Source organism: Thamnophis sirtalis, unplaced genomic scaffold, assembly GCF_051295495.1.
Source record: "Thamnophis sirtalis isolate CommonGarterSnake01/CBP01778 unplaced genomic scaffold, rThaSir2_p1.2 scaffold_4, whole genome shotgun sequence".
In the NCBI taxonomy this organism is placed as follows: domain Eukaryota; kingdom Metazoa; phylum Chordata; class Lepidosauria; order Squamata; family Natricidae; genus Thamnophis; species Thamnophis sirtalis.
Genome location: NW_028261384.1, coordinates 2354061 through 2381106, shown reverse-complemented (window position 1 = coordinate 2381106; position 27046 = coordinate 2354061). Strand labels below are relative to the sequence as shown.

At 49.4% G+C, this 27046-nt stretch overlaps 1 protein-coding gene across 4 annotated transcripts; it reads right to left on the bottom strand.

The window, feature by feature from the left end:
• Positions 1 to 4869: 4869 nt before the first annotated feature.
• CSPG5 (chondroitin sulfate proteoglycan 5) lies at positions 4870 to 25860 on the bottom strand. Of its 4 annotated transcripts, none has more exons than XM_014064070.2 (5): positions 25636 to 25860; positions 20979 to 22299; positions 14746 to 14934; positions 9294 to 9447; positions 4870 to 5098 (listed from the first exon to the last, which is right to left on the bottom strand). In XM_014064070.2, exons 1-5 carry the CDS (start codon positions 25688 to 25690, stop codon positions 4937 to 4939), a joined length of 1881 nt encoding a protein of 626 aa, XP_013919545.2. In that variant the 5' UTR covers positions 25691 to 25860; the 3' UTR covers positions 4870 to 4936. The 4 variants fall into 4 exon arrangements, with proteins under 4 accessions (XP_013919545.2, XP_087568481.1, XP_013919542.2 ...); XM_087712355.1 differs by having other exon boundaries at positions 9375 to 9447; XM_014064067.2 differs by lacking the exon at positions 14746 to 14934.
• Between the last annotated feature and the right edge of the window lie 1186 nt (positions 25861 to 27046).

The following is a 27046-nucleotide window of genomic DNA, read 5'->3' as shown; positions in this document are numbered from 1 at the left end:
ACACCTGACACTTGGGAGAATTATGATTGGACTGTAACTGTGATGCCAAGGGGTGGGGAATGGGCTATTCTATATATCAATCGCTTTCGCGCCTAAATAATCAGACTTCGCTTCGCTATGCCTTTAATCATTTATAATTAGTAAAAGTACACTTGATTTCTACTCATGGAGTCTCATGGTTTTCTTTCCTAATTATCTAATGGAGAGGTTCTGACACCTTGATTTAAATTAAATTTAAATTAATAATAGCCACACTTGGCGAGTCAATTCAAACTTCCATATCTGCATTAAAGTATTTTATTCATTATTTCTCCGCTACTCTGATATAAGTGAATTGTTGTTACACAAATCGACAACCTCATTGTGTTTTCCTGACTCGCAATGATTGCTCAGCGTCTTTGAATAGTTTCCTGAAATGCAGTTCTCCAGCCCCTTCACCAATTTCTCCAAACCATCCATAACTTGGATTTTTTTAAAAATGGGGCAATCCATGTTTCTAGTCCTCGGGGGTTATTAGGTCTGCCAAAATCTCAACATTGAAGGAAGCCCTTCCCTTCCTTATTGGTAGAAAGCGGGATGGGGAATTATTGTGTCTTCTACACCAGGGTTTATTCCCCTTGAAAGAGATATTCTGCAGCAGGTTTTACTAGGAGAGGTAATAATTGCATTTTATATGTTGGCTCTTAGTCTGCTGTGTCAAGAAATAGAATAGAAAAATTATAGAATATGGAATATAGAATATAGGATAGGATAATAAACATTATTGTCACTTTGTACATTAATTTGCATATATTAAAATGAAATTTTGTTGCATTATGCCATTTTTGGGTTTCGTGGGCGAGGTAGACACATTTTAGAATTGAGAAAGACTGCTTGGAAAAAAAATACTAATGTTAACTGAATATATATTGTAGAATGAAAATGAGGTTTTTAATTATACTAGATCAGTGTTTCTCAACCATGGCAACTTGAAGATGTCCGGACTTCAACTCCCAGAATTCCCCAGCCAGCATTCGCTGGCTGGGGAATTCTGGGAGTTGAAGTCCGGACATCTTCAAGTTGCCAAGGTTGAGAAACACTGGTCTAGATGAAAAGTTTGAGATGGTAAATATTATTCGAGGATGTGGATGTTAAAACACTTGTAACCAAACGACATGTTGCACGATGATGTTTTTTTTCCTTTTTGTCTTTTTTTTCTTTTTAATTTTATTTTATTGTTGTGTCTATTAAATATATAACAGAGAGATACGGGTTGTGTGTGTGGGGGGGAAACATAGTTGGGATGGATTGCCACAGGTAGGGGAATAAGAAACGATACTAAATTATAATCTATTAAATGAAACAATGAATGTATAAGAATGATAAATGTTAAAAGACCTGTAACCAAACGACATGCTGGATGTGATGATGGGCTTCGGGTTTTGTTTTGCTTTTCTTTTTCTATTGTTGTGTGTATATGTTGTCTATGTAATAAAAATAAAAATAAATTATATATATAAAAAAGAAAGACTGCTAAGAATACTGAAAAACCACACACAACCCCCCAAACAATGGCTATTTTTTTTAGCACAGCAAACTATTGAATTGATCCCCTAATTTGTATTGGACAAAGGGCCACTTGTCCAGATCTAGGACCATCACGTGCTTGGGACATTTACTCCTGTTGAAAGAAATGTCCTTCTGGGTTCAACTCCAAGTGGGGGAAAAGACACTGGAGACATGGAGGCTGCTTGGAAAGATGGTTTATCGGTGAACAGGACCACATGGCTTGAGCCCTGGAGAGAAAAGGTGATCACATGCTTCAATGTTGGTGGAGAAGAAGAGAAGGACTGAGGGAGGGGCTTGCTAGGCTTTTTATACCCTGTTTAGTCCCACCTCTCTGTTTCCTGTTCCTGTGTAAGAAATGTATTCTGATTGGTTGTCAGACTCCCATAGGGCCATGCAGGGGCAACTCTCTGGGCTGTGTTTTGAATCCAGGTATGGATGAGTTCTCAGATGCCATGTGGTCAGTTGGGTAAAGTTCCTTAATCCCTTCCCCCTGGAGCTGCAGTGGAGAAGTCTTTATTATGTAAAGTGGACTAGCTTGGCCTTCTTAATTGCCCCTTGACAAAGTGGGGATGGACAGAAAGCTACAGGCAGCTATTCTGTCTTTTAAAAAATGTTTCTTTCTTTTCACATCCAGAGAAATATTCTGCCTTTTCAATATTTCCTAGGATATTTCATTTTTCTGGGAGAGGGCTGGATGATAACTTCCCACACTCCCATGTTCCTTAACATGGAGTTTGTAGGCGTTTACAGTTCCCTTCATGCTATTCCATAATTAGTCAGAAGGGGGAGGCGGTGGCATATATTTTGCTATCCTTCGGAGGCGATCTTACCACTGGTCAATACAGGTAGCCCTCAACTTATAGAATAGAATAGAATAGAATAGAATAGAATAGAATAGAATAGAATAACAGAGATGGAAGAGGCCTTGGAGGTCTTCAACCCACTATTAGGCAGGAAACCCTACACCGTTCCAGGCAAATGGCTATCCAGCATCTTCTTAAAGACTTCCAGTGTTGGGGCATTCGCAATTTCTGGAGGCAACTTCTGTTCCACTGGTTAATTGTTCTCACTGTCAGGAAATTTCTCCTCAGTTCTAAGTTGCTTCTCTCCTTTATTAGTTTTCATCCATTGCTTCTTATTCTGCCCTCAGGCGTTCTACATGGGGCAGCCCTTGAAGAGCATTCGGAGACTTCAGCTCGTCCAGAATGCAGCCGCGCGAGCGATTGTGGGTGCACCTCGGTTCACCCACGTTACACCTATCCTCCGTGAGCTGCACTGGCTACCGATCGGTCTCCGGATACGCTTCAAGGTGCTAGTCGTCACTTATAAAGCCCTTCATGGTATTGGACCTGGGTACTTGAGAGGCCGCCTGCTGCCAATTAACTCCCACAGACCTATTAGATCCCACAGACTAGGCCTCCTCTGGGTTCCATCTACTGGCCAATGTCATCTGGCTACTACCCTGGGGAGGGTCTTCTCTATGGTGGCTCCGGCTCTTTGGAACGAGCTCCCCGCGGAGATTCGGACCCTCACCTCTCTCCCGGCTTTCCGAAAAGCCGTTAAAACCTGGCTGTGTTGGCAGGCCTGGGGTTGATGAGTTCCCTTCCCCTCTCGAATCGTGTGACTGTTGGCTGTTTTTTAAATTCCCCTGTATCTTTTCTGTTGTAGTTTCTTTGTGTTTACCTCCCCACCCTTTGGTTTGTGAGCTGCCCTGAGTCCCTCAGGGAATAGGGCGGCATATAAATAAAATAAACCTTCAACCTTGGAGAATAGTTTGACTCCCTCTTCTTTGTGGCAACCCCTGAGATATTGGAAGACTGCTGTCATGTCTCCCCTGGTCCTTCTTTTCATTAAACTAGACCTACCCAGTTCCTGCAACCGTTCCTCAGATGTCTCCAGTCCCCTAATCATCTTTCTTGCTCTTCTCTGCACTCTTTCCAGAGTCTCCACATCTTTTTGACATAGTGGTGACCAAAATTGAATGCCGTATTCCAAGTGTGGCCTTACCAAGGCACTATAAAATGGTATTAACCCTTCACGTGATCTTGATTCTCTCCCTATGTTGATGCAGCCCAGAACTGTGTTGGCTTTTTTGGCAGCTGCTGCACACGGCTGGCTCCTATTTAAATGGTTGTTCACTAAGACTCCAAGATCCCTTTCACAGTTACTCCTATTGAGCAAGGTCCCACCTATGCTGTACCTGTGCATTTCTTTTTTCTTGCCTAAATGTAGAACCTTACTCTTTCCACCATTGAATTTCATTTTATTAGATAGTGCCCAATGTTCAAGTTTGTCAAGATCCTTCTGTATCTTAAGCCTTAAGTCTTCTGGAGTGTCGGCTATTCCTGCCAGCTTGGTGTCATCTGCAAATTTGATGAGTTCCCCATTTATCCCCTCATCCAAATCATTGTTGAAGATGTACTGGGCCTAAAACAGAGCCTTATCACTGATTCCTTACTTACGATGGACAGACTTGGGCTAAAACCGAGATTCTGACGGTCATGTGAATTTTCCAGCCAGGATGCTTTAAGAGGGGAGGACTTCCACTCCCAGAATCCCCCAGCCAGGATGCTTTAAGAGGGGAGGACTTCCACTCCCAGAATCCCCCATCCATCATGCTTTAAGAGGGAAGGACTTCAACTCCCAGAATCCCCTAGCCAGGATGCTTGTTCATCCCCCTTCATGGCTCATTTTGCTTCCTCCCTTTTCCCATTCCCCTGATTTCTAAATCGCGAGAGATCCAAGCAACGGTGTAACTTTAAAAAAATGTTTATTATTATTATTATTATTATCATCGTCACCATTATTAGCTCGAGTTCTTCACTTTTTTTTTTTTTGTTCCCATGTTTTTAAGCCGGTTTCTCCAAAGAAAGAAAGAAAGAAAGAAAAATGAAGGCTGGGTGAAGTACAAATTAAAAACAGAAAAATGAAAATCAGTCGAGCCGCAGCAAAGGGTTAGAAATCACAGGGGAGGGGAGGGGGGCACGGGGGAGGTGCAAGAAGGGGCAAAGCCAACTAACCTGGGCAATATATATATACAGACAGGAAGAGACCAATAAATCAATGCACACCATTCATTAGGGAAAGCGGGGAGCGGACTTGTCTTCAGGCCATTTTGTTTCACTTTAATAAGCTTTCCTTTTCTTCTTTTTTTCCCGTACGAGATACATCTAAGCATGCGATGATGTCGGCAGGGAGGGAAAGAAATTAAAAATCGAACGGAAACCCATAAAAATTGCACTCTGGATGAGAGGGAGGGTCTCTCGTGCAACCCAATTTTGCTTTTGCCTTCCCCTTTAATTTCCACCCACCCACCCACCCACCCACCCACTTTACGGCACCGTCTTTTGTTCCGGCTCTATTTTATTTATTTTTTCCGTCGGATCTTTTAAGTCAGATTGTTCTGCAAACAGTTCACTTCGGCATCGTCCGGGTTGCCTTTCCTGTTATCCAGCTTGGGCGAGGTGGAATTCTGGATGTTAAAGGCTTCGTCGTCCTTGAGGCAGGATTTCAAGGGGTCCTGGAGTTTGTGGGGGGCACTGGGGTCATCCTAAACGGATGAGGGGGATGGGGACGGGACAGGGAGTGGGAGAGAGAAAGATCAGTTAGTTTCTGGGTGTTGTCGGAACGAATCGTGGGGAGAGGGTCACACGGGACTCGCCCATTCCCTTCAAACGGGATCTCAAACCAAGCTACTGAGGACTTCAGCTTCCAGAATTCCTCATGCCAACTGTGGAATTCTGGGAGCCAAAAGCCCACCCATTTTTCCGAATCACGAAGGTTGAGAAACAGCTCAAAAGAACGGCCGTCCCGCCTTTGCTTTGTGTCTGGACTTCAACGCCCAGCATTCTTGATATCGGCAGGGGAATTCTGGGAGTTGTAGTAGATGTGTCTTCAAATTGCCAAGGGGGGGGGAGAAATCTCTGCTTCTAGTTTATTTCCTCCCCAAAACAGGGCAGAATATCTCCCAAGCAGTTTCATGCCTTTAGTACAGGTAGTCCTCATTTAGCGACCGTCCAAAGTTACAAAGTTTTATTGTACAAAGTTACAAGGAAAAAAAAAATGACTTATGACCATAAATGCGATCCAACTTCAGACACTCAGCCACCGGGTCGTATTTATGACGGTCGCGGTGTCCCGGGGGGTCACGTGATCTTCCTCTCGCGACCTTCCTTCAAGGAAGGACCCCAATTCACTTAATGGCCATGTGACTCACTTAATAATGACATGGATGTGCTCAACCTCCGTGGCAAGGCAGGTCATAGTATGGGGCACAGCTTACTTTGAAGAAAACGTCTGGCTTAGCGATAGGAGACGCGGGGGCCGGATTGTGGTCATAAGGTGAGGAGTACCTGTATATATATATCCTAGCCAGGATGATATGTACTTGCACCCTGCTTCTCTTTTCGATGCCGAAAACTGCCCTCGGAGGACAAACATGTAATTGCATTGCAACTCTTTAAAGCAGCACTGTCTTTTCCCCTCCCAGGAAAGGACAGTGCTGCTTTAAAGAGCAGCCAATCACTGCCCTCCGAAGTGCAGTTTATTTTTTTTTATTTTTACAACCCAAGCCGTGTGCAGCCTTTGGGTCGGCTCCGAGAACAGCTCCGGAAGCGGCGTTGCGGTTGTGTACATGCCCATGCGTTGGTTTATTCTCTGAACCCATCCCCATCCTCCCCTCTCTGTCTTCCCTCCTGTTCTCTCCTCCTCCTCCCTCTCTCCTTTCTTCCCCCTTTTTCTCCCTTTTCTCTCCTCCACTCCTTCCTTCTTCCTTCCCTCTGTCTCCTCTCCAGTTCCTGCTTTCTTTCCTCCCTATCCTCCCCTCCCTTCTCCTTTCTTCCCCCTCTCCTCTCTCTAGCACTCTATGCAATAGCAGAGTTGGAAGGGAGCTGGGAGGTCTTCTAGTCCAACCCCCTGCCTAGGCAGGAAACCCCGTGACCAGTCAAAAGCGCGTTCCACAAAAGCGCGGTCGACGAAATCGCGTATGTGACGTCATCACAACGCGACGAAAAAGATCGAAAAATTGAAATAAAAATTAAATTACAGCAAGCCGATTCACATAAAGGTAAGGGTTAGGTTTAGGTTTAGGGTTAGGGTTAGAGCGTTAGCGTTACGTTTAGCGTTAGGTTAAGGGTTAGGTTTAGGGTTAGGTTTAGGGTTAGGTTTTGGGGGGTTAGGGGAAGGTTTTAGCTTTATTTTTACATTTTTCGATCTTTTTCGTCGCGCTGTGATGACGTCACATACGCGCTTTCGGCGACCGCGATTTTGCCGTCCGCGGTTTTGTGGTAGAACCAGGAAACCCTATGCCGTTCCAGGCAATCTTAAGGATCTTCTTAAAGACTTCCAGTGTTGGGGCTTTCAAAACTTCTGGAGGCAATTTCTGTTCTCTTTCCTTTCCTCCCTTCCTTCATTCCTTCCTACTTCCCTCTCTCTCTCTTTCTATTCCTTCCTCCCTTCTTTCCTCCTACCTCTGTGTCCTACTTTCTTTCCTATCTTTCCTCTCCTCTCCCTTTCCCTCTCCTTTCCCCTCTTCCCCTCCCATTTCTCTTCTATCTTCTGTTCTTCTCCCCTCCCCTCTCCTCTCTTCCCCTCCCCTCCCCTCCTCTCCTCTTTTCTCCTCCCTTCTCTCTTCTTTAATTCTCAACTTCTCTTTTCTCCTCTCCCCCCTTCCGTTTTCTCTCTTTTTCTCTCTCCTCTCTTCTCAATTCCCTCTCCTCTCCTCCTTTCTCCATACTCTCTTCTGTTCTTCTCCTCTTCCCTCCTCTTTTTTCTCCTCTCCTTCTGCCCTCTCTCCTTTTTTTCTCCTCCCTTCCCTCTCCTCCCCTCCCTTCTCCTTCTTGGGACACCAGCAACTGTAAAGAAGGGAGGCAGCCAGCACCCACCCACCCCCAAACATTCCCCCGCACCCACTCCCACTTCCCATTCCCACTTCATCCAGTGTAGCTTCTGGCCAGGTACACACAGCCATCCACCACGATATCACAGATGGAGAATGGAGACAAGCAGACAGGGGGGAGGAGACACACGGGCCCTGTGGAAGGGGGCTCAGACCCACAGCACTGCGAGGGGAAAGAGGAGGGTGGGTAGACTGAAGAGGGGTGGGCAGGCTCCCCCAACCTCCCTCCCTGGAGAGGGGGGGGGAACAACATCTCTGAAACAGTTCAGGGGGGGGAACTGATCAATAGCAATAGCAGTTAGACTTATATACCCCTTCATAGGGCTTTCAGCCCTCTCTAAGCGGTTTACAGAGTCAGCATATCACCCCCACAGTCTGGGTCCTCATTTCACCCACCTCGGAAGGATGGAAGGCTGAGTCAACCTTGAGCCGGTGAGATTTGAACCGCTGAACTGCAGATAGCAGTCAGCTGAAGTGGCCTGCAGTGCTGCACCCTAATCACTGCGCCACCTCGGCTCTTAGAGGGAAAATGTGGGCCTATCTTCTTTTCCCCACATCTTGATCACACCCCTCAATCTAATGCAAGATCCCTAAAATAGCTCTGGAGCTGCGAGAGGAACTTGTCCGAATGCAATTGCCAAGGCAGTCAAGGATTGCCCTCTAAGGAAGAATCCTAAGCAGGCGTCCTGTGAGCTCGGTAAAAATTCGGAAAGATGCCATTTGGGCAGCCCCAGCTTCCCCTGAAGCCCCTAGTAGGAGGGGGTGCTACATGCTGAATATAGGGTGCAACGGGTATTAAGGTCGCGATGCCGCCACCTCCAACAGCTTTTAAGAGAAATTGGTCGTTCGTGGAGACCAGGTGAGGATCGGAAGCCCCAGGAGGAGGAACACTCATGGGGAGAGAGGGGTGCTGCGTTGCTCGTGGTCCAATGTCATGCAGGGCCCCATAAGCGGTGGGGTGGGTGGGAAGGGAATCACCCTTAGGGAGGCAGACTTTGGACCTCTAAAACATCCGGGCAACCTACCAGGGGTGTCACAGAGTTTGGTCCAAAAATTGATGGCTGAGATCGTGCAATTGAAGCTCTGGATTATTTTTAGGTGACTTTCAGCTGGAACACGATACTCCCCGAGATCCAAATCCCCCCCCCCTTTCTGGTTCTTCACTGTTTTAACTAACTTCACGGAGCGTCTGCAGGTTAAAAAAAACCGGCTCAGAGAGCACCGAGGACCCCACAGTCCTCCTTGTTCTCGCCCACTTTTAATTTAATTTAATTTATTAGATTATTAGATTTATAGGCTGCCCAATCCCGGAGGACTCCAGGCGGCTTTTGGCCGTTTCTCGTTCCCGCCTCTTCCTTGTCCTGCCTTGTTCTTATCTTCACCTACATCTGTACTTGCGGAAAGTCAAGAGTTGCTAAGAGCCGAGCAAAGTGTAAATTAAATCAATACAAGCCCGTATAAATCAGACCCGACTGCAAATGGGGTATTGCCTAAATCTTGTTCCTAATAAATGACTGGATTTCTTTTGAAATTTGGCTCGAGGCTCACGAATTAATTAGGGAACCTTTCGGAAACCGGGACAGACTAGCTGGACTTTCCATCTTACCGCAGACATCTCAATGTTTTTTGACCAAACTCGGTTAAGCGGTGGCAGCCCGGAGTGATCCGTTGAGGGTGCAGCCTCGGAAGGGGCAACCCAGATGGATCCCCTTAAGGTGCAGCCTCCCAGGAGTGGACCAAGAGCAGCAGCAGCCAAGCCGAGCATGCGTGGGGGACAACGGAGGCAAGGGAGGGTGGGGGACAGCAGGAGGCATGCCAAAGGACGGGAGAGGTGAAGAAGACACGTTACCTGACATATAATGTTATCATAGTAAGCCAATGCACGGGCGTGGGGGGAGTGGTTACACGGGGTGTCACAAAATTTCCTTACATTTGGGTGCGATCCCTCGGCAATGGTGGAGAGGGAGAAGTTGTCGTTGTGCAGCTCCGAAGGGGTTCGGTATCTGCAGAGGGAAGAGCAAAGGATGAGCGAGAGAGAGAGAGAGAGAGAGGAGGAGGAGGAGAATGGCCAACTCCAGAGAGACTCTTTCATGGTCTCGTAGGGAGGAGAGAGAGAGAGCCTCTGAGCATACGCAGAAGGCCGGTGGTTCGAGTGCAAACCTTCTGGGCTGTTGAAGCGGCAATTCCTGGCTGGTCCGCAGAAGCTAATAAGAAGAGTCAAGGCTTAGTTTGGATTGGATGGGAGGCCACCCAGAGATCCCACAGCTCTGTGTGTGTGTGTGTGTGTGTGTTTGTGTAAAAAAAAACATTTTGGGGGGGGGGAACCACAATTTTTTTCAAAGATCTGTCACCTCTCTGTCTTTCTTTACTATCCCTTTTTCTTTTTCCTTCTTTTGTACTTTTTCCTTTTTTCTCTCTTTCTCTTGTTTTTCTTTTTCCTTCTTTCCTTTTTTCTTTCTCTCCTTCTTCCTCCTTCCTTCTTTCATCTTTCTCATTCTCGTTTTCTTTCTTTTTTCTTTCTGTTTATCTCTACTTCTCCCTCCTCCCTCCCCTTCCTTCCTTCCTTCCTTCTTTCTTTCCTTCCTTCCTCTTTTCTCTTTATTTATTTATTTCTGTGTCTGCCTTTCTCACTCTTTCTTTTTATTTCTCTTTCTTTCTCTCACCCTCCATCTCTGTTTTTTATTTCTCTGGTTTGTTAGTTTCTTTTTCGTTCTTTTTCTTATTTCTTACTTTCTGATCTTTTTCTCTCTTTTGTGTTTTTTCTGTCTCTTTATCCATCTATTTTTCTTTCCCTCTCCTTCCTTCTTTCTCCCTTCCTTTTCTTTCATCTTTTTTCTTTCTCATTTTTTCTTTCTTTCTCACTTTTTATTTCTTTCTCTCTATTTCTCCCTCCCCCTTTCTTCCTTTCCTTTCTCCTTCCTTTCTTCTTTCTCTTTTTCTTTCTGATCCTTTTTTCTCTTTCTCTTTCTGTCTCTTTTTCCTTCTTTCTTTTTCTTTCTCTCTCCTCCCTTCTCTTTCTCCCTTCCTTCTTTCCATATCTTGCTTTCATCTTTTTTCTTTCTCATTCTCTTTTTCTTTCTGTTTCGCTATTTCTCCCTCCCTCCCCTCCCCTCCCCTACAACTTAACAACCGTGTGACTAATTTGACCTCCAAAGTGAATCGTTTAACGAATGTGACTGACTTAATCACCAATTCAACGAATAATTCAACGTTCATAAAACGGGGCCAAAATTTCCCTTCAAACCATCTCGCTCAGCAGCAGAAATTTGGGGCGCTGGATGGCGGTCGTAAGTCGAAGCCTATTTGCATTAGCCTTTGCTTTGTGGGATGGGTAAATCGTAGAAGACCTTTGGAGGGGCTGGGGTCTTTCTCAAATGCCCCCTTTTAGGGGATGGGGAGGTGTTTCTCTTTCCTGAACCCCAAACCCCTTTATAGGAAAACCTTAAAAAGTTTTCTCTGGGCAACACTGAGAGGTTTCGAAAACATCCGTGGGTTTCTCTCTGCATGAATGAAGCCCCCCCTTCCTGCCCACCCACCCTTCCAGCTTTGCATTCAAGCCATCGCTGGCCCCCCAAGAGCTTCTTTCCCCCCTGGCAAACCAGCCTTTTCAACGCCCCGATTCCCCATCCCACTCCCCTCAATACCACTGACCGTGGGAACCGGGAATCTTTCCATTGCAGCCGGCTTTGTTCCCTTTCCCCTGACCTTTGACCCCTCGCCCCCCCCCACAGTGCTCAGTGCCAGAATCTCCCCAGATGCCCCCTCCCCATAGTCCCTTAACCCTCCCCCTCCCCTCCGTAAGACAATGCACCATCTGCTCTCAATGGGCTCAAATGTCCCTTTGCAAAACAAAACTACGGAGGGACTTTGTGGAAATTCTCCCAGGTTCGGCAAAAAGGAGGGATGGGGGGGGGAGGGAGGGGAGGGGGGATCGGGGTCCTGCATTGGGGTCGCAGGAGGGGGGGGGGAAACGGCTCATTTGCATCTGTGAGCAAGTCCCAACAGAAGCAAAGGAGGAATGTGGGAGGGGTGGGGGAGGGAGGACGAGCCAGGCTGCTCCCACGATCTTCGCAAGAAATGGAATTTGCCAATTTCTACGCACGGATAGTTCAATCTCTACCCACCCCACTTGACCGGGGGGGGGGAATGTCACAGATGACTGGCCCCCCAAATTTGACATTCTCTTCTTTGCACGGAGGAGGCTGGACCTCAGGAGTTTGAGAAGTTGGGAAAGTGGGGGGGGAGGAAACACAACCCACATCTGCCAAGAGGGGGTTGGTTCGGATCTAGACCGGGCTGGGGGGGGAGAGAAAGCGAGCACTCCGTATTCTGGGGAACGAGAAAATGGTGCCTCCCCTCACCCACCAATGGCCTTCCATGAAGGCATTCTATGAACGTGCAACCAGCAATGGGGGGTTGGACTAGAAGACCTCTAAGGTCCCTTCCAAGCTCGATTCTCATTGATTGACGGTCTTATATCCGAGGACTATCCAAGACCCCGAGCCAGTAGGCTTTGACCCCAAAAGCTGGGCGTGCTCCGGGCCTTCACGCCAAACCCAATGACAGGTTGAACCCATGACCCGTGTTGGAAGGGACTTTGGAGGTCATCTAGTCCAATCATGGTGTGAACGTCCTTGACCGAGAAAAGTTCGTTTAGAAACCATTCGAAGTTACGGCGGCGCTGGGAAAAAAAGAGGCGGATGACCGGTATTCGCACTTCCAGCATTTCCCCACCCACCCCTTGGTCACGTGATCACAATTAGGATGTTTGGCAACTGACTCGTATTTATGACGGTTGTGGTGTCCCAGGGTCACGTGATCCCCTTTCCGACCTCCTGACGAGCAACGAGGAAGCCGAGTTCACTTCACAACCGTGTGACCAACAAGCGCAGTGATTCGCTTGACAAAAGAGGCAAGACAGGTGATAAAATGGGGCAAAACTCATTTAACAAATGTCTCACTTAGCAACATAAATTTGGGGCTCAATTGTGGTCATACGTTGAGGATGGCCTGTGTTTGTAGACTTGCTTTATCCAGGTTTTCTAGTGTCCTGGGGTCAGGCGTCCAGCTTTTACGATGCTCACTTGCTTTCATGCCCAAGGCAGGACTAGAACTCCCAGTCTCCTAGTGATTGGTCCAAAGTTGCCCTGTTGATTTCATGCCTAAAACAGAACTAGAAGTCCTGGTGATTGGCCCAAAGTCAACTAGTCAATGTTTATGCCAAAAGAAAACTAGAATTCGCTACCTCCTGGTGATTGGCCCAAAGTCACCCAACCAGCTTTCCTCCCTAAGGCAGGACTAGAACTCCCAGTCTCTCGGTTTCTAGTCTGCTGCCTTAAGTCTTCACCCAAACCAGCTCTTCGTGTGAACTTTCCTTGATGGCTCAGCATGGCTTCTCTCGTCTCAAAATAGCACGCCCGGCGCCTAGCCCTTGGGACGTGAAACCTAGGCGCACTTCCCCACGTGGTGGACAACCATCTCCACATTAGTTAAATGGACAAAATTGAGTTTGACGCTTCCCGCCTCTTCTCCTTTTTTTAAGTTCGTTGCAACATTCTGCTTCTCGGAGAGGAAGGTGATTCGGCTCCTTGGCGGAATACAGCGGACGATTTATCCTGGAAATTGATAGCTTGAAGACCAACCAGCCATCAACAACCGAGGCCTCTTCATCTTATCCACAGCCAAGTTGGCATCTTGCCCAGCAGAAGGTCCGTCCATAAATCAGAGACTGGAGAAGATGGATCTCTAGGGAGCTCAGCTGCTAACAGCTGTCTTGGAAAACGTCTCCTCCGGTGTAGCGCTGAGAACAACCGAGCGGAAAATTTGGTCCATGACCAAATGGAGAGATCCTCTTACATCGGCCAGTTTTTGAAGAAGGCACCTGGGAAGGTGGATGGAGGTTTAGCTCCAGAGTTACGGAGGAAGGAAGGTTGGGGCCTCACCATCTTCAGAGGAAGGAAGACACCGTGTGTGGGGATGAAGAGCAGAAGACTTTGAAGGGAGACCTTGGAGTTCTTCCAGTCCTCCAAGAGTGGGAGATGGATGGGAGAAGGTCGAAGGGAGAGTTCAGAAGGTTCAGAAGATGTTGGTGACAGAAAATATAGTAGAGAATTGTTGACGTACAGAGGCGGGAGAGACCTTGGAGGTCTTCTACTCCAACCTCCTGCTCGAGCAGGAGACCCTCTACCATTTCGGACAAACGCTTGTCCAATCTTTTCTTGAAGACCTCCAGGGATGGACCACCTGGTGCGAAGTCCTTCTACTGGTTAATTGTCTTCACTCTTTAGTTTCAGGTTGCTTCTCTCCTTGATGAGTTTCCAGGCTTCTGGTCCTCCTTCCAGGTGCTCTAGAGAACAGGCTGACCCCCCTTCTTCTATGGGGTGTGCCCTCAGCTTTGGGAAAACACTATCATGTCCCCACCCCACCCTTCTTTTCACTAAACTACATATCAACAAATTCCTGCAACTGTTCTTCATGTTTCTCCAGGCACAATGGGTAGCTGTTGCCCAGAATAACTTCTGCCTGCCGCCTCTGGACCCTTAAGAGAGGGGCTCTAATTGACAATACAACCCCTTTGATCATGGAGGAAGGGAGGAGAGGGAGGAAAGAGAGGGAGAGTGCAAGGAGGAGAGAGAGGAGAGAAAGAGGGGGAGGAAGGAAGGAAGATGGGAAGTGGAAAGGGATGAGATGGGAGGAAGAAGGAAGGAAGAATGGAATGAGGGAAGAAGAAAGGGAAGAGGGAGATGGGAGGGAGGAAGAAGGAAGGAAGAATGGAATGAGGGAAGAAGAAAGGGAGGAAGGAGATGGGAGGGAGGAAAAGAAGGAGGAGAGGGGGGAAGGAGAGGAAAGAAGAAAGATGGGAAGGGGGTAGATAGGAGGGAGGGAGAGAAGAGGAAATGGGGGAGGAGAGGGAGGGTGGAAGGAGAGGCAGGAAAGAGAGGGAGGTTAAGAGAGCAGGGGAGGGAGGGAGAAGAGGGAGAAAGAAGGAAAATAAGGAAGAAACAACAGAGGAAGGAAAGGGAGGGAGGAGAGGGAGCGAGGGAGGAATGTGGAAAGGAAGGAAGGAAATGGGAGAGAGGAGAGAGGGGGAATAATGAGAGGGAGGAAGGAAGGAGAGGGAGGAAAAGGGAGGGAGGAAGAAAGGGGAGGGAAGGAAGCAAGAGGGAGGGAGGGAGGAAAGGAAGGAAAAGGAGGGAGGCAAGGAAAGAAGAAAGAGGGAGGGAGGGAGGGAGAAGGGGCTACATCAAGGAGGACATCCTTTTGCTGGGGACAACCCACCACCCTCCTTCCCTGCCACTCACTTGCTCTTCCGCAGCTTGAGGTTCTCGGTCTTGAGTAGGTAGAGCTTCTTGGCGAAAAAGACGGTCATCATGAAGAGGAGCAGGACCACCAGGGCGGCCGAGCCCACCGCCACGCACATCACCTGGAAGTCGGTCACAATGGACTCACAGCGCAGCCCCTTGTGCCAGATGTAGTCCTGGGTGTTGCATCTAAGGGGGGAAGGACCGGCAAACGTTTGGACAGATCCCGCGCAATCCCCCATTCTGGCTCTCTCTCCCTCTGCTTAGGGATGCAAATAACGCCGCCCTGGAAGGAGGCAGTCTATCTTAAGGACAGAAGCCGGCGACAGATTGGATTGGCTGGCCTGTAAGATAGCACAACAACACGGTTTTTTGTCCCTCACCCTCCCCTGCCCGTGTAAAATTCACATCCAGAGGAGAGGGGTAGCGCCATTTGCAACTAAATGGAATGGGGAAAAAATATTTTTTTAAAAAAAATTGAAAAATTATGAAAAAATTATGAAAAAAATGAAAAATGTAAATAATAAAACATGAAATAATCAAATCAAAAAATTGAATTAAAATAAAAAAATTAAATCAAAATCCAAAAATGTAAAAAATATTTTAAAAAATTAAAAAAATAATTTAATTTAATTTTTAAATTATTAATTTAATTTATTTTTAAATTATTAATTTAATTTATTTTTAAATTATTAATTTAATTTATTTTTAAATTATTAATTCAATTTATTTTTAAATTATTAATTCAATTTATTTTTAAATTATTAATTCAATTTATTTTTTAAATTATTAATTTAATTTATTTTTTACATTCTTAATTCAATTTATTTTTTAAATTAATTTAATTTAAACTAAACTAATCTAACAAAATTAAATTAAATAATAAAAAACAAAAAATAAAAACTTAAAATAATTTAATTTTTTAAATTTAATTTAAACTATTCTAAACTAACGAAATCAAATTAAACAAAATAATAAAATAAATCTAAATTCAAGTAAACTAAAATAAAGTAAATTAAATTAATTAAATAAAAAAATAAAGCAAAATAATTAAATTAAACTAAATTAAGCTAAAACTAAAACTAAATTAAATTATTAGGACATTTTTTGTGACGTATGTGAAAAGATTTGGCATTATATAAAATCTCCAATTGGAAATGCCGCTATAGGTATCCCATTCCTTACGACCGCCACTGAGCCCAACATTTCCGTCGTGAAGTGAGACAGCAGGGAAGGGAGTTTTGTATCTTTTTGTCACCTTTGTTCCGGCCACCATTGTTAAGTGAATCAACACTGTCGTTAAGTGAGTGACACAGTTGTTAAGTGAATTGGGATCCTCAATTAACTTTGCTCATCAGGAGGTTGCCAAGGGGGGTCACATGACAAGGGGGTCTCAGTCTGGATCACCTGACCATGGGGATGCCGCAACGGTCATAAGTGAGAATAACAAGTCATTTTTTTTCAGTGCTGTTGTAACTTCGAATGGTCACTAAGCGAGGACTAGTATACTAGACATCTCCTTATTTTTCGCTTTTCTGGATTAACAGGGCCAAAAGGATTCTAGGTAGTCCTCGATTTATGACAGTTCATTTAGTGACTGTTGAGAGTTAGGAGAGAGATGGCACTGGAAACAGTGACTTCGGCCCATTGCTCAGACTTACGCCCATTGCCCCATCCCCGTGATGAAGACGGCAATGGACTCGTATATTTATGAGGGTCATGTGATCCACTTTTGCGACCTTCCAGCCAGCACAGACAATGGGAGAATCCCGATTCTCTGAACGACCGTCTGACTAACTTTGCCACGGTGGAGATTCACTTAAGGACAGTGTGACCAACTTAACAATACCAGGGATTTGCTTAAACGTGATGGGCTGAAAGTCATTAAACGGGGCAAAACTCTTTAACAACCATTGCATTTTAGCGAAAGAAATTTTGGGTTTCATTGTGGTCATAAGTCCGAGGATTACTTGTATTATGCTCAGGAGACTGATGGAAAAAGCGACAGATCTTAAATTCATATTATAATATAATATTAATATTATCTAAGATTCATCCTGGTATTTCGGATTTATATATTTCCTTCTTATCTTATATGTTATTACATAGGGTGCCAATGTGCCTGTTGTTAAATGGGTAGTCCTCAACCTACGACCACATTCAAGCTCAAAATTTCAGTCGTTAGGTGAGACATTCATTACGTCTTGAGTTTTGCCCCCTTCAAATGTCCTCTCTGGCCACCGTTGTTAAGTGAATCATGGCAAAACTACCTTCACAAATGTCTCACTTAGCAACCCGGTCTTTAAATGAACCAGGCTTCCCCATTGATGTGGCTCGTCCAACGGTCGCAAGAGTGGGTCGTATGGCACTGGAACTGTCATACGTATGAGCCTGAACTCTGATCCTGTGACCACAGGGAGGCTACGTGGTCGTAAATGTGAATGGCCATCATGCGACACGTTTTTCAGTGCTGCTGAAACTTGGAATGGTCACTGTAACAGGCTGTCGTAAGTCGAGGACTTCCTGTATAGGCTCTCCTGTTTGAGCAGGGGGTTGGACTAGAAGACCTCTGTGGTCCCTTCCAACTCTGATTCTGCATTCTATATATCTTCCCTCTTGGCTGGAGTTACTGGGAATCTACGGAACTCCCCGCCAATAGATCTCTGCAAAATCCACATTGTTCCCGGCTTCAGGATCTCCCCGTGGGGATCTGGAGATCTGGGTTCCATTTCTGACCGTGTTCTGCCTGGCCGACCAAGCGGATTAACGGCTTTGGATGGCGCTGACCTAATTCCGTCAGAGGGGGAGGCTGGAGGACAACTCCGAATACCATCTGCCTGCTTCTGGGAGGAAGTGGGGGGGGGGGAGGTCTTCCCTATCTGTGGAATTTAGGGGTAGGGGATCTGCAAAGAGGATGGGCTCCATGCACAGAGCCTGAGTTACGACCGTTCATTTAATAACCATTCAAAGTTAGCATAGCACTGAAAGAAGCGACACAGGGCCGTTCGTTTCAACCTTACGACCGTCGCAGCCGCACCACGATCCAAATTCAGACGCGGGGCAACTGACTCGTACCTATGACGGTCGCAGCATCCCGAGGGGGAGAGAGGGTTAAGGTTCGCCCCCCCCCCATTTTGCAATGAGAAAAGTCCGGGGGGTGGGGGGGGGAGGGGGCCCAATCCACTTAACAACCAGGTGACTGACTTAGCCACTGCAGTGATTCACTTAACAACTGAGCATGAAATGGGGCACAACCCCCTTAGTGAATGTCTCACCAAATAGTGGAAATTGAGAGGGGCGGGGGATGGACGGTGGCCGTAAGTCGAGGACTTCCTGTATTGGCTTTAGATTGGGGAGGGGTTGTGTCCCCCCCCCCCAAAGTAGAAGCAAGGCAGCAGTTCCCCCCTCACACTGTGGGTCCCAAGAGGAGGGGGCACAATGGAAAGCAAATTGGTGGATTATGGGTCCTTTGATCCGTTTCTGATGGAGGGACCCTGCACCCTGGTTTTTGTAGGACTTGGGGGGGGCATGACACCCCAATATAGGGCTCTGAAGCACCCCAATAAAGGGCAGGGGCCTCCGGGCCAGGGAGGGGCTCCAAATCCCCCCCCCCGCAAAAGCTGGATAGGTTGGATTACACCTCCCATTGTCCCCTGCTGGAGAGAAAGATGGGGTCTGTACTCCCAAGGAAGGGGGAAGTACGTGCCTTCATGGGTCTGGTACAGGGAGTCCTTGTTTAATGACTGCCCGAATTACAACGGCGTGGAAGAAAGTGACCAACTGCTGTTTTTCACGCTTACGACCGGGGCGAAATTCCCATGGTCATGCGATCAAGAGTTCTTGGCAAGTGACTCGTCCTTAGGACGGTTGCTGTGTCCACATGATTCCCCTTTCGCCACATTCCAATGAGCAAACTCAAGGGGGCGGGGAGGCTGATTCACTTAATGGCGGTGTGACTGACTTCATGACCGCGGGGATTTGCTTAACAACAATGGCCAGAAATGTCGTAAAATGGGATAAAACTCAACCACCGTCTCGCTTTGGGGTGGAATTGCCATCATAAGTCAAAGGCGGCCCTGCCTCGACGTTGGATTTGGGATGGAAAAGTCGTTAAACAGGGCAAAACCTACCTACCTCGCTTAGCGATGTAAATGTACTCGTGTTTTGTCGTAAATTGAGGACTACCTGCCTTAAGATCCCCCATCCCTGTCCCACCCTCTTTCTCGGTGTGTGTGAGTGTCAGCAGAAGGACTAGGCAGTCATGTTAGGCCCAGAATGCTTATTTGAGGAGGGGGCGTTTTCCGAGGGTCTGAGGTCCAGAGGAATTGAGATGGGGGGAGTTGGACATTTGGGAGGGGACGAGGTCCAAGGTGACACCCCTCCCTTTCCAAGATAGGGGTGGAGGAAAAGGGGAGGAGGTCTCTTGGGTTCAGTCTGACCCCCGCCCACTGAGAAGAGACCCTCAAAAGCCCCATTTTGAGTCTGGGGGCAGCTGAAGGGGGTTGGGGGGTCTTTTCCCACAGGAGGGGGGAGGAGTCAAAAGTGAGGAGTTCTAAAATGGCCACTATCATCTTTGTTCCTGGTTTTTGGGATCAAGGGACAGAATTTTCAGAGGGGAGGGGGCTGTCAAAGGACCCCCTCCCTTGGTCGCAGATGGGGGGGGGGGAGAAAGGAAGGGTGAGAGATTCCCTCTGGGGAAAGAGGGAGGGGGGTTCTCTCTTCCCCGCCCGGCCAAGGAGGGTCTCAAGAGGGAGAGGTTTCAATACCCCTCCCCGACCCCAAGTTCCCCCCTCCCTCCTTAATTGTCTCCTTTTAATGGCTCACAACATCAATTAAACCTCTGGGAAGAGAGGCGGCAAAGAGGAACTCCCGAGCATGTGCAGAGTGCTTTTGAAACAAGGTGTATGTGTGTGTGTGTGTGTCTCAGCTCCATGTGAGAATTGAGACAGGTGCTTTCATGAACAGAATAGTTGGAAGGGGTCTGGGAGGTCATCCAATCTAACCCCCAGCTCAAGGAGGAGACCCCAGAGATCCTAGGGCCTAGAACTACAATATTCATCTCCCTCTTTCTCTGTTTTTCTCTCTTTCTCTTTCTCTGTTACTTTCTCCCTTTCTCTCACTCTCCTCTCATTCATTCTCTCTTTTTTATTGTTTTTCTTTCACACCCATCTCTCCTTCTTTCTCTAGTTCTCATTCTCTCCATTTTTCTTTAATTCTTCTTCTCCCTTTATCTCTCCTCTCTCTCTCTCTTTCTTTCTTTTTCTCTCTCCTCTCTTTCACTTTTCTTTCTTTCCTCTCCTCTTAGCCTTTCTTTCTATTTCTCTCTCAACTTCTCTTTCCCCTCCTCTTTCTTTCTCTCTCCCTCTCTCTTTCTCCCTCTTTCTCATTTTCTTTCTCTTTTTCTCACTCTCTCCTTCTCTTTTCCCCTTCCTCATTCTCTCTTCCTCTCTCATTCTTTCTCCCATTCTTTCTTTCACCTCTCTTTCTCTCTCTCTGCCTCTCTTCCATTCTCTCCTCTTCTATTTCTTTCTGTTTCTCTCTCCCTATTTCTCCCCCTCTCATTCTCTTTCCCCCTTTCCCTCTTTCTATCTCCCTCATTCCATTTCTCTTTTTGTTTCTCACTCATTCTTCATCTCTCCCTCACCCCTTCTCTTTCATTCTTTCTCTCTTCATCTCATTCTCTCTCCCATTCTCTCCGTTCCTCCTATTTTTTTTTCTGTTTCTCTGCTTCTGTTTCCCTCTTTCTCTCCCCTCCTCTCTCCCCCTCCCCCTCTCTTTTCCACTCTCATTCTTCCTTTCTATCTCCCTCTGTCTCCTTCTCTCTCTCTCTCTCTCTCTCTCCTCTCTTTCCTTCTCTCTCTGCTGGGGTAGCGTAGGGTGGTGGCAGCGTCCCACACTGCTTTCTGCACTCCATTTACCTGGGAGACAAACACATGGAGAATGTACACCTGTGAACCATAAGGGAGGGGGTGTTTTGAAGACCAGAGAGGGAAGCCCCCCCCTTACGAATGACCCTTTCCCAGCAAAAATAGGTCTCAAATGCCCCCCGGATGTGCACATATTCAACCCTTCCCCCGAAGTTTAAAAGACACCCCACCTAGTTTCTACTGCTTGAAGGTAAGTGGGGTGTGTGTGTCTGTGTGTCCGTATCGCACACCCCCCCATCTTCCCCTCGGAAAATCTGGCAGCCCAGAGGGACCCCAGGCCCTTTTCCAGCCTCCCCCCCCACTCACCTGCAGAAGACGCCCAAGTTCTCTACTAGGTAACACTGCCCCCCGTTGTGGCAATAACTTGGGAAGGTGTCACAGACTGATTTGCAGGTCGCATTGTGTCGGGTGTAGCCTACGCGGCATTCGGTGCCGTTCTCCGGGACGCCCGTTTCCCGGGCTGGATCCCCTGAAACTGGCCCGGAGAGGATTCGTCCGCCGGCCCCCGAAATGACAAAGGTCTGTAACGGGGGATGGAGAAAGCGGCGGGCGGTGGGCTCTGCGCCGGGGAGTTTGCTGTGGATTTTGGGGGGTGTGGGCGTTGGGACCTGGAGGTCCTTCCCCTCCTCCTCTTCCTCCGCGGCCCCTGCCTCCTCCTCCTCCTCTTCCTCCTCCTCTTCCTCTTCTGGCTCCTCTTCCTCGTCGCCGTCGGTATAAAAGGAGGTCGTGGGGTAGAAATCTGACTCGTCGAAAGGGCTGAACTCGTCGTAAAGGTCACGGAAGGGCCACGAGACCCCTTTGTCCACGGGGGGTTTCGCCTTGGTGGAGTCCATGCCAGGCCCTCGCAAGGCGCCTCCGTCGAAAAGGTCATAATAATCGACGTCGATTATCTCCGAGGCCAGCGGGTCGGAGGAAGGGGTCTGCTTGATTTTGACGGCAGGGGGCGCGATGGAAGGGAGGGTCTCCAGGTTCGGGCTGTGGCTGGGGGTCTCTTCCTTTGGGCCCGGGACACCCCCGGCTCCTCGCAAGGTCTCAGTTGTTTGTGGGTCGTGCGTTGATCGCGTGGGTTCGAGCAGGAGATCTCTCTCCCGGCCGAGCGGGTTGAAATCGCGTGGTGGATGCGCTGTGGCCCACCCGCGATTCAGAGGGGTCTTCGCATGGGGGTCTCCGCTGCCCACGTCTTCTTGGCTGCCTGGCCCGGCTTTGCCTCGGTCGAAAAGCCGCCAAGTGGCGTCTTCTGCCCGGCCTGGGGGAGCCACGCGTGGGGCGGCTGAGGAATCTTCCGTGCCAGGGTCTGGGTGTGAATCACTCCCTGCCATCTCCCGCGCTGTCCGCCGAGAGCAGCCGGGGCAGAGAACCGGCTGGGTTTTGGGCTCCCACGCAGGTTGCCAGACACGGGTGGGAGGGAGAGTGGGGGGAACCAGCTGGGACTCCTTGGCCTGGGCCGGTTGCAGAGATGACACCTGGGCCATGGAGACGTTGCCCCCCGACCTGGGGGTCTGCCCAGGGGGAGATGGACGCTCTTTCATCGGGGGATGGCTGCTGAGAAGGGGGGGCTCTTGGCTGCTCCTCCAGAGGGGTCCCGATACTTTGGGGTCACCCGGGAAACTAGGATGGGACTCAGAGGCTGCAAGGAAGGAAAACAGAGACATGGGACATGGGGGGGGGGTCTCTCTCTGGCTTCCCCCCTCCCCATGACTCCCCCCCCACTTTGGTCACACACACACACACACACACACACACACACACACACACACACACACAGGCCTCTGTGGGAGTGGGGACCCCAAGGGGCTTTTCCCAAGGAGAGGGGGGGGGATACAAAAAATATACCATTCTTTATTCCCACCCCTGCGCCTGAACCAAAATAGCAGCATTCCCCACACGGCCTGATTCATTCTCTGGATTCTCTCCGTAGTAAAGAGGGATTAATTCGCCAGGAGGTGTGGCCGGGAGGGAGGAAGAAGGAGGGAGGGAGGGAGGGAGGAAAGAAGGGATGGAAGGAAAGGAAAAAAGAAGGAAGCAAAAAAGGAAGGAAGGGAAAGAGGCAGGGAGGGAGGGAGGAGGGAAAGAAGGAAGGAAGGGAAGGGGAGAAAGAAGGAAGCGAGGGAGGAAGGAAAAAAAGGGAAACACGGGAGGAAAGGAGAGAGGGAGGAAGGAAAGGAAAGAAGAACGGATGGGAAGGAGGGAGGGAGGGAAGAAAAGGCAGGAGAAGAAGGAAAGGAAGGAGGGAGGAAGAAGGAGGGAGGAAGGAAAGAAGGGATGGAAGGAAGGAAAAAAAGAAGGAAGCAAAAAATGAAGGAAAAGAGGCAAGGAGGGAGGGAGGAGGGAAAGAAGGAAGGAAGGGAAGGGGAGAAAGAAGGAAGGAAGGGAGGAAGGAAAAAAGGGAACAAGGGAGGAAAGGAGAGAGGGAGGAAGGAAAGGAAAGAAGAATGGATGGGAAGGAGGGAGGGAAGGAAAGAAAGGCAGGAGAAGAAGGAAGGGAAGGGAGGGAGGAAGAAGGGAGGGAGGGAGGAAAGAAGGGATGGAAGGAAGGAAAAAAAAGGAAGCAAAAAATGAAGGGAAAGAGGCAAGGAGGGAGGAGGAGGGAAAGAAGGAAAGGGGAGAAAGAAGGAAGCGAGGGAGGAAGGAAAAAAGGGAACAAGGGGAAAGGAGAGAGGGAGGAAGGAAAGGAAAGAAGAACGGATGGGAAGGAGGGAGGGAGGGAAGAAAAGGCAGGAGAAGGAAGGAAGGGAGGAGGGAGGAAGAAGGAGGGAGGGAGGAAAGATGGGATGGAAGGAAGGAAAAAAAGAAGGAAGCAAAAAGGGGGAAAGAGGCAGGGAGGGAGGGAGGAGGGAAAGAAGGAAGGAAGGGAAGGGGAGAAAGAAGGAAGCGAGGGAGGAGGAAAAAAGGGAACAAGGGAGGAAAAGAGAGAGGGAGGAAGGAAAGGAAAGGAGAACGGATGGGAAGGAGGGAGGGAAGGAAAGAAAGGCAGGAGAAGAAGGAAGGGATGGAGGGAAGGGGAAGGAAAGAAAAAGGAGCAAGGGAAGGAAAAGAGCGAGGGAGAAAAGGTGGAGGGTGGGAAGGAAGGAAAGAAAATGAGGGAGGGCAGGAGAAAGGAAAGAAGAAGGGATGGAGGGAAGAAAATGGAAGAGGACAGGGAAGGGTGGGAGGAAGAAGGCGGGTTGAGGAAAGGAAGGGAGGATGGATGTAGGGAAAAATGGAAGAAACGACAGAAGATGGGAGGGAGGGTGGGAAGAAGGGAGGAGGGATTGAGTGAAGAAAATGGAAGAGAGACAGGAAAGAGCGGAAGAAGGAGGGAGGGAGGGAAAGAAAATGAGGGAGGGAGGGTGGGAAGAAGGAGGAGAGATTGAGTAAAGAAAATGGAAGAGAGGACAGGAAAGGGAGGAATGAAGGAACGAAGGAGGAAGGGAGGAAAAGGAAGGAAGGAAGGAAGGCAGGAAAAGAGGAGGGAGGGAAGAAGAGTGGAAGGGAGGAAGGAGAAATGGAGAGAGGAAAATGGAAATGAAGAGAGGGAGGGATGAAGGAAGGAAGGAAGGAAGAAGGGAGATGAGAAAAGGAAAAAAGGATGGAAAGAGGAGGGGAGGAGGGAGAGAGGCAGGAAGAAAGAAGAGGAGAGATGGAGGGATGGAGGAAAGGAAATGAAAGGGAAGGAAGAGAAGGAAGGGAGGAGAGGGAGGAAGAGAAGATAAAAGGGGGAAGGATGGAGGAAGGGAGGGAGAGAAGCAGGGAAGAAGAGGAGGAGAGAGGAAAAGAGAAAAAGAGAGAGGGAGGGAAATGAAAGAGAAGACAATATGAGGTGGAGGAAGGAAGAAGGGAAGAGGATGAATGGGAAGGAAGGAAAAGAAATGGAAAGAAGAGAGGGAGGGAAGGAAGGATGAAAAAACGGAAAGAAAAAAAGATGGAAGGCAGGGGCTTGCCTGAGGGAGGGGCACACCTGTGGACCCCCCATTTTTGGGGAGTGGTCTCCATCCCCTTCTCTGAGGCACACCCATGGGGGGGGGTTCTTTTCACCTGCTGGGGGTGGGGTGGGGGTCGCAACCAAGCAAACAAGCCGCTCCCCTGCCCCCAAATACAGGCCTCCCTCCCACTTTGCAAAGACCCCTCCCAGAATCCCGACGTCCCGCACCCCCCTCCCCCCAAAAAGGAAAAAGGTGTGTGTATGTGTGTGTGGAGGGCGGGGCGGGCGGATTTTCTGCACATGGTCAGGAACCACAAATCATTCGTGGGGATGCTGCCCTCCGCCCCCTCCTCCTCTTGGACCCTTCCCTCTAATTCTAGTCCCCCCATCCCGTTCGTGAAATGATGGCCAACTTGTATTAAAAACCCGGCGCCTTCGGCTGTCCTGGCTGGGGATGTTGGGCTTTGTAGCCCAGTCCGATTGAGGACTAGCGGCTGAGGAAGTTGGGGGGGGGGGAGAGAGTAGGACCCCTCCCCTTCTTGGCTCCCATGGCCGCCCACCCCCCTCCCGGGAACCCCCGCCTTTTCCCGGCGAAAGGGACTCCATCGCATTCTCCCTATCATACGCTGATTGACAGCTAGGGAGGGGGAGACCCCTTTATCCGCCGCCCCCTCCCCTAAATCTAGAGAACCCCGAGATTTCCGCAACCGCCCCTTCCCCCTCCAGTCCCCACGGTTGGAATTGGGCGGGTGAGGGGGGGCGTGCTGCGATTTTAGCGCGAACCTCTCCCCGCATCTCTTCTAAGGATGCTCTGTGTGGATTTGGGGGACACGTTTCAAGGGGAGGCAACACCCCAATGCTCCCCCTCGTCATTCCCCCACCCTATTGCTCCCCCCCCCCAAAATCCGAGCGGGAAGGAGCCCAGAAAGACCCAAGCTTGAATTTAAGGCAAAGACCCCTCCCCATCTCTTTGGCCGGCTTTACTCAATATGGTGAGGGGGCTCGGAGAGACCCTTCTACGGATTCTCGAGACCCCCCACCGCATCTTCCAGGCCCACCTACCCGCCAGCAGCAACGCCAGGAGGGCCAGCCGGGGGGCGGCGGGGGGCGCCCCCATCCTCGCCGCGGGGCTCTGGGCTCGCCCGCCGGACCGACCGCGCCCCCTGCCCGCCTGCCTCCCCTCCGCGATCAGCGCTCCGCTGCCGCCGCCGCCCCACCGCTCCTCCTCCGCCCCATCATCCGCGGCCGCCTCGCCTCCAGCAGCAGCGCCGAGTGGCCAGCCGCCTCCTGAAGTGGGAGGGGGGGGAGAAGAGGATGGGAGGGGAGGGGGCGGCGCTTGGTGAGGGAGGGAGAGAGGAGGGGTATAGAGAGAGAGAGAGAGAGGGAGGGAGACCCCCGCAGAGGCCGGAATACCAGCAACAGCCCTACCCACGCCCATCATCCCCGACCAGGAAAGAGGGCTGGAGAGGGAAATGGGCTTTGGAATTTTCCCCCTGGCGTCTGGCAATCTCTGACTTGGCTGATCGTGGGAACGGATCTTGAGGGTGGCTGCGGGGATTCGCACGCGGCTGAGAACTCCAGACTCGAGCCCGAGCCAATATGACGGGCGAATGATCCGGGATTGAGCCAAGGGGAGACATCTCCAGCCACAGAATTCAAGCCAGGGATCCTCTGGCCTGGGAGTGGATGGGATGAGGGGAGGGAGGGGGGGGAGGCCATGGGAAGAGTAGGGGCTTCTGGGGGGAACAACCAGCAGCCGCCCCAGGACTGGGGGGACCCTTGGCTGGGTTGCAGCGGGAACATGGCTCAATCTACAAGCTTCTGTGGTTTAGTTCCTTGTGAGAACTCAGCTTCAATTCCCAGAATCCCCCAGGTTGCGTGCTTTAAGAGGGGAGGACTTCCACTCCCCAGAATCCCCCATCCAGGATGCTTTAAGAGGGGAGGACTTCCACTCCCCAGAATCCCCCATCCAGATCCTTTAAGAGGGGAGGACTTCCACTCCCAGAATCCCCCAGCCCAGATGCTTTAAGAGGGGAGGACTTCCACTCCCAGAATCCCCCACTCATCATGCTTTAAGAGGGGAGGACTTCCACTCCCCAGAATCCCCCATCCAGGATCCTTTAAGAGGGGAGGACTTCCCACTCCCAGAATCCCCCATCCAGGATGCTTTAAGAGGGGAGGACTTCCACTCCCAGAATCCCCCAGCCCGGATGCTTTAAGAGGGGAGGACTTCCACTCCCCAGAATCCCCCATCCAGGATCCTTTAAGAGGGGAGGACTTCCACTCCCAGAATCCCCCAGCCAGGATGCTTTAAGAGGGGAGGACTTCCACTCCCAGAATCCCCCATCCAGAATGCTTTAAGAGGGGAGGACTTCCACTCCCAGAATCCCCCAGTCAGCATCCTTTAAGAGGGGAGGACTTCCACTCCCAGAATCACCCAGCCAGCATGCTTTAAGAGGGGAGGACTTCCACT